This window comes from Pristis pectinata, chromosome 7, assembly GCF_009764475.1.
Source record: "Pristis pectinata isolate sPriPec2 chromosome 7, sPriPec2.1.pri, whole genome shotgun sequence".
NCBI classification, from domain to species: Eukaryota; Metazoa; Chordata; class Chondrichthyes; order Rhinopristiformes; family Pristidae; genus Pristis; species Pristis pectinata.
Window position 1 is genome coordinate 100,439,327 of NC_067411.1, and position 10,435 is coordinate 100,449,761.

The 10,435-nt window shown below is 38.8% G+C and overlaps 1 protein-coding gene across 3 annotated transcripts in view; it reads left to right on the forward strand.

Annotated features, from left to right (window-relative positions):
• LOC127572539 (EGF-like repeat and discoidin I-like domain-containing protein 3) overlaps window positions 1-9,949 on the forward strand; it is a 222,526-nt gene extending 212,577 nt beyond the window's left edge. For all 3 annotated transcript variants that reach the window (XM_052019909.1, XM_052019910.1, XM_052019911.1), the window contains one exon: window positions 4,502-9,949. In XM_052019909.1, the coding sequence (XP_051875869.1) occupies window positions 4,502-4,648 (147 nt within the window). In that variant the 3' untranslated portion in view covers window positions 4,649-9,949. The remainder of the gene's footprint in view (window positions 1-4,501) is intronic.
• Window positions 9,950-10,435: the final 486 nt, after the last annotated feature.

The window sequence follows — 10,435 nt, forward strand, 5'->3', positions numbered from 1 at the left end:
AGGCCCACAGAAGGTCATGCTGCCATGATTGGACTCCATGAGGAACCACACTGGACAGACAGCAGTGCAGAAGTTGTCACTGCCAATTTACATCAATGTCAGTGCTGGAAACTCAGACTTCTGTGGGGAAGATCTGCCCCATTGTTGTGTGATTGAAGACCTTCAGAAGCCGAGACACAAAAGATTTGGTTCAGCACTTTGAACTATCTCTCTTTGCATTCCTTTGGGGAGAATACCTATAAGGACTTTAAGACTTTATACATTTACTCTGCAAAAATCAATCGGCATTGATAGCAGTTTCTGTAATCTCTGTGTACTCCCTGAGGAGAGATTTTCAATCAGCTACCATGAGACTACAATAGTCTTTTGATTGTCACAGATTTAGTGGCTCAATTCAGTGTCTGGTGTAAGAAATTTTCATTTTCTATTTTTTTCTAGTTGCATCCAAATCTCAAAAAAAGGACAATTATCTGAACATTAAAAAGGTTGTGAAATAAACAAGGATCAGAAACGATAGTGAATTGTTGATATCCTGGGGGAATTAAACTGGATCAGGATACCATAGGTTACTGGGTTATTCCTATCAGATGATAGAAGAAAAGAGATCAATATTGAATGAAATGGCATGAGGCTAGAGCAGTACAAAAATTAGCTTCAAACATGTAATCACTACAGTTGAGTGAATTACTTAGAACATACATGACAGAACTGTTGCATTTGACCTAAGTACCCTTACTGGCGTTCATTCTACACACCAAATCTTCCAACATGTTCCCCTGACCCTTTTCTCTCATCCACTTACCTTGCTTCCTTCTGAAAGCATCTACACCACAGCTTCTACCCCAGTGATAAGACTATTGAACGGTTCCCTTATACAATGAGATGGACTCTGACCTCACGATCTACCTTGTTGTGACCTTGCACCTTATTGCACTGCACTTTCTCTGTAGCTGTGACACTTTACTCTGTATTGTTATTGTTTTTACCTGTACTATATCAACGCACTCTGTACTGACTCAATGTAACTGCACTGTGTAATGAACTGACCTGTACGATTGGCTTGTAAGACAAGCTTTTCACTGTACCTCGGTACAAGTGACAATAGTAAACCAAATACCAATACCAATACCAATACACCAGTTTTGCCATAACCACTTCCACATTGTAACAACTGTGGACAAGGACATCTCTCCTTTCTGCACTTGCCACAACCTCTGTTCCTCAGCTAAAATGAAATAAAATAAAAACAGAAAATGTTGGAAACACTCAGCAATCAGACAGCAACTCTAGAAAAAGAAACAGAGTTAACGTTTCGGGTCGGAGAACCTTTGTTATAACCCTTTGTCCTTAACGATTCACCTCATTTCTCACCTTGGGAACAGCAAGTGGTTGAACCAAACTTTTTGACTGACCCATCATTCAACTTGATCACGGTATATCATGCCATACCTGACCTTATGCCCCGCCAGTTCAAAGTACTGATCACCTCCAACAAGAGAGAATCCCTCTGGACATTCATGAATGTCCATCATCCCTAATGTTGAATGTTGATTCCCCACCATCAGCACCTGGAGTCACCTTTGACCAGAAACCAGTGTGAGTTCCTCAGACCTGCTCAGGAGCTGGGTATTCTATGGCAAGTGTCCCACCCATTTTCTCAAAACATAGAAGAAGAAAATAAGAGAAGGAATATGCCATTTTATGCTTTAGACCTGACCCACCATTCAACTTGATCATGGTATATCATCCATTTCAGAACCCTGCCCATGATTTCTTCCCATATTCCTTGATCCCTTTAGCATTAAAAAATATTCCTGCTATCTTCTGGAATTATTTAATGACTTGTCCTCCACTGCCTTCTGTGGTAGGGAATTCCACAGGTTCACCACTAAACTGGGTGAAGAAATTTCTCCTGATCTCCATTCCAAATGGCATATGCCATATCCTGAGGCTGTGATTCTTTGACCATCAGGAACATCCTCCCTGTATCTAGCCTGTCCAGTCCTGTTAGTATTTTAGAGGTTTCAATGAGATCGCCTCTCATTCTTCTGTACTCCAGTGAATATAGGACCAATCAACCTGATCTGTCCTCAGACATGAGTCCTAGCACCCAGGAATCATTCTAGTAAATCATTCTTTATTCAAGGGACTCAACATCTCCCTTTGCAACTGGATCCTTGATTTTCTGCTGACCAACAGACCGCAATCAGTGAGGATAGTCAGCAACACCTCTGCCACGATTATTCTCAACACTGGTGCCCCACAAGGCTGCATCCTCAGCCCCCTACTCTACTCCCTATACACTCATGACTGCGTGGCCAGATTCTGCTCCAATTCCATCTGCAAGTTTGCAGATGATACTATCATAGTGGGCGGAATCTCAAATAATGATGAGTCGGAGTATGGGAAGGAGATAGAGACCTTAATAACATGGTGTCACGACAACAACCTTTCCTTCAATGTCAGCAAAACAAAAGAGCTGGTCATTGACTTCAGGAAGGGGGGGCAGTGCACATGCACATGTCTACATCAACGGTGCTGAGGTCGAGAGGGTTGAGAGCTTCAAGTTCCTATAAGTGAACATCATCAATAGCCTGTCCTGGTCCAACCATGTGGACACGATGGCCAAGAAAGCTCACCAGCGCCTCTACTTCCTCAGGGGGCTAAAGAAATATGTCACGGCCCTGTCGACCCTCACCAATTTTTATCGATGCACCATAGAAAGCATCCAATCTTGATGCATCACGGCTTGATATGGCAACTGCTCTGCCCATGACCACAAGAAACTGCAGAGAGTTGTGGACACAGCTCAGCACATCACAGAAACCAGCCTCCCCTCCATGAACTCTGTCTATACCTCGCTGCCTTGGTAAAGCAGCCAGCATAATCAAAGATCCCACCCACCCTAGACATTCTCTCTTCTCCCCCCTCCCATCGGGCAGAAGATACAAAAGGCTGAAAGCGCGTATGGCCAGGCTCAAGGACAGCTTCGATCCCACTGTTATAAGACTATTGAACAGTCCCCTAGTATGATAAGATGGACTCTTGACCTCACAATCTATCTTGTTATGACCTTGCACCTTATTGTCTACCTGCACTGCACTTTCTCTGCAGCTGTTACATTTTATTCTGTATTCTTTTATCGTTTTACCCTGTACTACCTCAATGCACTGTGTAATGAATTGACCTGTATGAACGGTATGCAAGACAAGTTTTTCACTGTACCTCGGTACAAGTGACAATAATAAACCAATACCAATTCTTGCACTCCCTCCCAAGCGAGAATATCCTTTCTCAGATAAACAGCAGTTGTTCTTTCCTTGTTCTTGTGCTCAGATGCCCTTGCAGTGAAGGCCAGTAACCATTTGCCTTCCTAATTGCTTGGTGCACATGAATGCTAGCTTTCAGCAACTCATGTTACAAGGGTGCCCAGCTCCCATTGCATCTCACTCTTTCAAAATCCATCACCATGAAGATAATGGTCTGTCTTTCTGCTTTAAGAACCAATGTGGATAACCTCACACTCACATTACACTGTATCTGCCATGCATTTTCCCACATCCTCTAATCTAAGCCAATTGGAGACGCAATGCAAGCTCCTCACAGCTCACATTCCCGGAACAGAATTCCTCAAGGATGGCGTTACTGGAAACGAATGCTATCCTTTGATCTGAAACATCAATTCTGTTTCTCTTTACACAAATGGTAAAATGGTAAATTGGTTTATTACTGTCACTTGTACTGAGGTACAGTGAAAAACTTGTCTTGCATACCATTCGTACAGATCAATTCATTACACAACAGTGTATTGAGGTAGTACAGGGTAAAACAATAACAGAGTGCTGAATAATACATACAGTTAGAGAAATTGCAGTGCAGGTAGACAATAAGGTGCAAAGTCATAAAGAGATGAACTGTGAGGTCAAGAGTCCATCTTATCGTACTAGGGAACTGTTCAACAGACAGATAACAGCGGGATAGAAGCTGTCCTTGAGCCCAGTGGTACGCGCTTTCAGGGTTTCACTATTGCTGAGTGCGTCCAGCATTTCCAGTTTTTATTTCAGCTCACCTTCTCGCACAGCTGTGTGTAGTCTGCAAACTTGGAAATGTTTCATGTCATAGCTGAGGCACCCCCCACTAGTCAGTGCCTGCCATACAGAAGAAGACTTGCTTATTCCTGCTCTCTCTTTCATGTCTGTCAAACATTGCCGTTATATTAACCCCAATCCCATGTGTTTCAATTTTGCATACTAAGCTCTTATGAATGGTAAAACCTTTTGACCATCCACAAGGCACAAGTATACAGTACGTCTCACATTCTTAATTACTACTCCCATTCATAATTTTAAAGATTTCTATCAGGTCTCCTCTGGAATCTTTACTTTGCTGCTTCTTTTCAGGCTCACCAAATGGCTTTAAGTGTTCATATTTGGCTGTCAGCTTGGGTGGATGAGGATCATATTACAGTCCATTTAGTAACAATGTTTTTTTCTTTGGGCAGGTTTTCCAAGGTAATTTTGATAATGATACACACAGGAAAAATGTAATAGATCCTCCCATCTATGCACAATATATTCGAATCTTGCCCTGGTCGTGGTATGGCCGGATCACTCTGCGGACAGAGTTACTGGGATGCACAGAAGAGTGATAATGAATGGTGGTTACTGACAAGAAAGTTATCACTATCCGACTGTATCTCAACAAAAGCTGCACACACCTGTAAAATATTGAAGGGTTTTCATGAACACGTGTTCAGTTTGTGATAGGCATAAATCAAGTTAGGTGGTCTCGGCCTGCCCTTTGTCAGACTTTCATACGGTGATTTCTCTTCCTTAGAAGTTTACTTTCTTGTGTTTTGTTAATTTGTACATAATGAAATAAACTTGTGCAATTGCAAGCTCCCCCCCCCAAGTTTGATTAATATGCATAAAATTAATATTTCTAATTATTATTCCAGGTGCCAGTATTGTATCTTATTTATTGTCAGCTTTTAAAAGTTTCTTTTTTTTTCCTCTTTGGCTCCTAAGAATGAAATGGTTTTCAATAGTCTAGCTTAAGTTTCACTTTGTCATTCCAGTCAGGCATTAAAACAATTGAGCACTGATAAAGCTTTCATTCTGTAAAGTGTACCTGTCTCACATTGTTATCAGACACTGAAGATTTATTTTAAGGCAACTTTTTCCCTATATGCTTTGCTTACAGACCTTCATACTTCATGTGTGATTCTGTATGTGGGGGCTCATGCTTAATATGAAGAAACCCAGAAAGGTAAAATTAGGTTACTGCAATATATCAAAATAATTAGGCAATAAATATCATGATTCCTGAATCTACAAGACCATAAATCCCTGAACATACAACACAATAAAAAGTTAATGTTTGAGTGCACGTCAGCCATTTTTTTGGAGCTCACTCAATGATTCCAAACGTTATCATTTTTGTACAGCATGTTTGAATTTCCAACCTCAGTTATTCTGTTGCAAATTTTATTTTTAAATAAAGAAAACAAATGCTATCGTAGCAAAGAAATAGGAGGAAAAAGGAATGCTGTTGTGATTATTACTAAATGTGAATTTATGTTAGACACAAGCTGTTTGCTCAGTCCTAATCCATTTAGTTCTGTTGATTCAGATAAATGTAGTGACCTCTGTATATCAATGAATACATAATATGATGTCATTCATTTAAGTCATTTGTTGTTTAGTGACTTGATGTACACAGATGGTTTTGTCAATTTTGCCTCAGTGCTTATATATGCAATGCAGCAAAAGTCATGCAAAATTAACATCCATGTAATTTAACAGTGATTCAGGTGCGGTTCTATGTCACCATCAGAATTGACCTGCTGGTGTTATAAATCCAGCATTGTCTTATCATAGATAATCTCTGCTTTTACATATTAATGTCCTCTTGTTTAAAGCACTTTTATTTCTCACTAAAGTGCAATGTAACATATTATTCCCAAATTCACTAAAGCCCAAAGTGCATAGAGGCAAATAGATGCTATTGTGTACTGAGAGAGAGAAAGGGTAATGCTTATTCTCTGCAATCCCTAAATTATTCATCACATATGTATTTATGTTATATAGTCAATATTAATAACATCTACTGACCATTTTAAATGTGCATCATTTTGTTGTAAGCTGATGTAAACCATGTGTTTGGCAGTTCTGTTAGTTGTTGCCTCTGTCTATGAAGAAAGGTTTTCACATGTGATGCTGTCTTTTATTGCTTCCATACTGTATGCGCACAGAATTGTAACAAAGCTTGCAAAAATATCAGATTGGAAGTTTCAGCCAGTTTTATCCTTTTAAATGTCCTGCAACAATAATTTTCACTTCCTTTCTGGATAAAAAGGAGAAGCTCCAAAGCTTGAGTAATAGTGAGAGTCAGTAGCCAGCAAACTGAACCACAAACTTACTGCTCTAATACACACTAGTTCTTTTTACCTTTGATTGAAAAACAAAGATCGTTGACCTGTTGTAACACACCCATGCACATCTTTTTGGCACGTCATTACTATGCCATGTCAGTATGAAAATGTTAATGCAGATTGTCAGTCATACTGTTTCTGCCATTCAGAAGGGAGAAAATGTTACAAGTTTCATCTTCATTGCCATAAATCTGGTAACGTTACCAGTTTTTGGATTTAACCATCGCAGCTTTACAAATCACTTAATTTTTACAGGAGCTAGAACAAATTACTTAGGTTATTTTCTACTTTTATGAGTTCTACAGAATTGTGGGATCCTTTTATTGTACCTCCAAAGGCTGTTTTCTTAGTGTTGAAAATGATTTTTATCCAATAACTGAGTTCTAGCAGATCAAATTCAGTGTGGATAATTGATGTCTGCTATTTAGAATTACTTAGGATGCTGCATGACAGATACTTTTGTGAACCTGTTTTCAGTGCTTTTATGGTAATATTGAAAATTTTTCACAAAATACCCTGCACAAAATTGATTTGGAATCAAGAACACAAGTACCAAGATGTAGTCTGGCATTTCTAAAGCTACAAGGAGGAGGTTCACACAATCTAATTTTATAGGGGAAGTTGCATCTTCCAAAAAGGGGGAAAAAACTGCATTTAGGTTTAAGGCAGTTTTTTTCCCCCTAATGATGTGGATAATTTTTAAATTGGCTCTGTGAAGGACAACAAAAGGTAATGTTGTAACATTGTGGAGCTATAAAGACATAATGGAGAAACTAATCTTACTACAAGCTATTCAAATCATTAGACTGTTAGCATGTCTGTGATTGTGGAGCATTCCTAACCCCTGTATGCACTGAGTGACTAAAGAATGTATTAGTTTGTGTATCGAGTTAAAGGGAAAGTCAACCATTAAAATAGTGTTGGATATAGACCCATAGAATTACATCCCCAGCCAGTAGTGCTAAATGCATGATGTTACCATCTTGGTGCATTGTCTTCTGCCTCCGAAATTCATAAGATTTCTTTATTAGTCACATGTACATTGAAACACACAGTTCATCGCATCTTTTGCATAGAGTGTTCTGGGGGCAGCCCGCAAGTGTCACCACGCTTCCGGCGCCAACATAGCATGCCCACAAAATCTTTGGAATTCATTCCATTGAAGTCAATTTTGGTAATTGTCTGAAGGGAATATTTTCACAGTGCATGCATTCATAATGTAATATATTAATGCTGTCTTGCAAATATCAATTGTTAAAGATTTTTCCCCAATTAATATAACACACACAATGTTCATTTCAATCCTGGATTAAATTTTCCTTCAGGTGTGTTGATGCCTTTTGCAGATGCCTTTGATTGCTACTGGCCTCTTGGTTAAGTCAAAATTTCCAAGAAGTATCTATTGAGCGGAAATTTGCATCTCTCAACCACATCTTGTCTCCCATCTGGATGCCATAGAGCATTTCTCATTATCCCTTCTCTCTGCCTTTCGGAAAACGTTAGAAAATTATGTCTCCAGCTTGTTTTTTGTTCTGCAGGCATTATTGACATTTATGCTGCTCCGTGTGGGAAATTATCTGTTAAAACCGTATGCAAGGCTATGTGCTTCAGCAACTGACAGAACAGGGAGGTCAGTCTGTCTTGATTCATACAACAAGGTTGCTGATTGGGTGTTCAGAAGTGATGCTCTTGCGCTACTCTTGCGCTACTCTTGCGCTACTCTTGTGCTCCCACTATAAAAGACTGCAAGCAAAACTATCGAAGGACACATAAAGGAATATCCTTTGAGGAATTGAGAGAATCCAATTTCTTCCACACATTATTCATCAGAAACAAGCTGCTGGACATATGCCAACAAATATATCAAGAGATAGACTTAAAGCATGAGCCCTTACAAAATTGTCTGGAGGTTGGTACTAGTGAAGAAAGGTATTTTTAATAACACTTTGAAAGGAGCAAGTAGAATTTTCAGCACATAGAGAAATGCATAACTATCTGCATTACTTTAGCCTCTGAATATTTTTCCTCTGAATAGAAAGAAACAAGTATGTTCCACATCAAACACACATCAGAGCAAGAAAGGATACCCAACTCAGAATCCTACAGCATAGGCCACAGCTGTCTACTTAGCATGACTCCCCTAAACCAGACTATTTTTTTTTCCTTATTAAGTAAGATGTAAAATATCTTTATTAGTCACATGTACACCGAAACACATCGTGAAATGCATCTTCTGCGTAGCGTGTTCTGGGGGCATGTCCACCCCCATTTTGAAAGTTATAAGTAACTCATTCCACATCATAACAACTTACTGCATGAATTTTCACCCTTCCCTGGTTCCATTTTGAAAGACTTGGCCACAATGGATTGACTAACCTCCTACTGGGCTCCTTGATTCCACCTTAAATCTCTACCCTCTGATCTTTGACAGACTGGCCAGTGGAATTGGTTTACTCTCCCAAAGCATCCCATAATTTTGTACCCTTTGCCAAGGCAAATAGTAAAATTATCAAATTATTGGACAAACCTGGCTACAGAAAATAAATTAGGATTGCAATTCTCTGATGAATATACAGAGTAGAATTTCCAAGGTTTCCTAATCTTAATTTGGAATTTCGGTAGAAAATCTATGGAAATCTCAGTGATTTTGATGCCATTTATCACAAGCTTCCACTGATCTCTCACTGAAGTCACATCGAATTATTGGCAGAACTCTGATGAAAATCACTGATAGATTGTACTTGCAAGGAGATGTTTTTGGAAATTCATGTAACTGCAATTAAATGTCTTGAAGTAAAAATAAAAAAAACTGCAGATGCTGGAAATCTGGAATACAACCCTAAATGCTGGAAGCACTCAGCAGGTTAGGAAGCTAGAAGAGAGAAACAGAACTAATATATCAGGTTGAAGAACCTTCATCTTTTCTTCAAGATCATGAAAAAGTACTTTTGTAGAGCACTATGCAGAGTCAAGAAGGAATACATGCACATAGAGACAAAAACCTCCTGTGAATTGTTTCAGGATATCTATCAATTCCCCTACTGTGGATGTTCTTGAAGAAAAGATAAAATAATAAAAATTGCGAATGTTGTAACCAACTTGAACAAGTAATTTGTGCAAAATACTTAAATGAAGATGTATTAGTGTTCTGTAATTTACTCCTTGGGAAATGCTTGTGTTTAAACATATCTCAGTTAAGACAAATCCCTACAGCAGGTTGACTTTCCCTTTGAGAACAATACAGTAAAATCGGAAGTAAGATTTCAACTTGAAGGAGTGGTGGGCTTGTTTTATTATTGTATGAAAGGCAATTATATCTAAGAACTGTGGCTTAAGATTGGTCAGTAAGTCAAAAAGCATAAATTATGTAATCGGGATGAAATAACCACTGTAACCTTAGCAACTGTGTAATAATATTCTTGTTTTTGTATTAGGCTCTAAATCTGATGGTTAATGCAAAATCAGTACAAGCTTGTATGTTCTTCAGATTAACAATAAAACTTTGAAACATCCACATTTCAGAAAATGTTTCATATTGATTCATGGATAATGGATTGTGATTGCAATTCTATTCTTATGTCTGTTCAATGGTACCAGTAAACTCTACATGGCAACATCACAATAAGATTTATTATCACTGACACATTACGTGAAATTTGTTGTTTTGCAGCAGCAGTACAGTGCAAAGACGTAAAAATCTATAAATTATGTAAATAAATAAATAATGCTAAAAAAGAAGGAATAACGAGGCAGTGTTCATGGACCTTTCAGAAATCTGACGGCTGAGGGGGAAGAAGCTGTTCCTGAATCGTTGAGTGTGGATCTTCAGGGTCCTGAAGACCTCCATCTGAGGTGATGTCATAAAGTCATACAGCACAGAAACAGGCCCTTCAGCCCACCACGTCTAGGCTGACCATTAAGTCCTACATATACTAATTTCATTTGTCTATAGTCTACAATGCCTTGGTAAATTGAGTTCTGGTCCAGATGCTTCTTAATGTG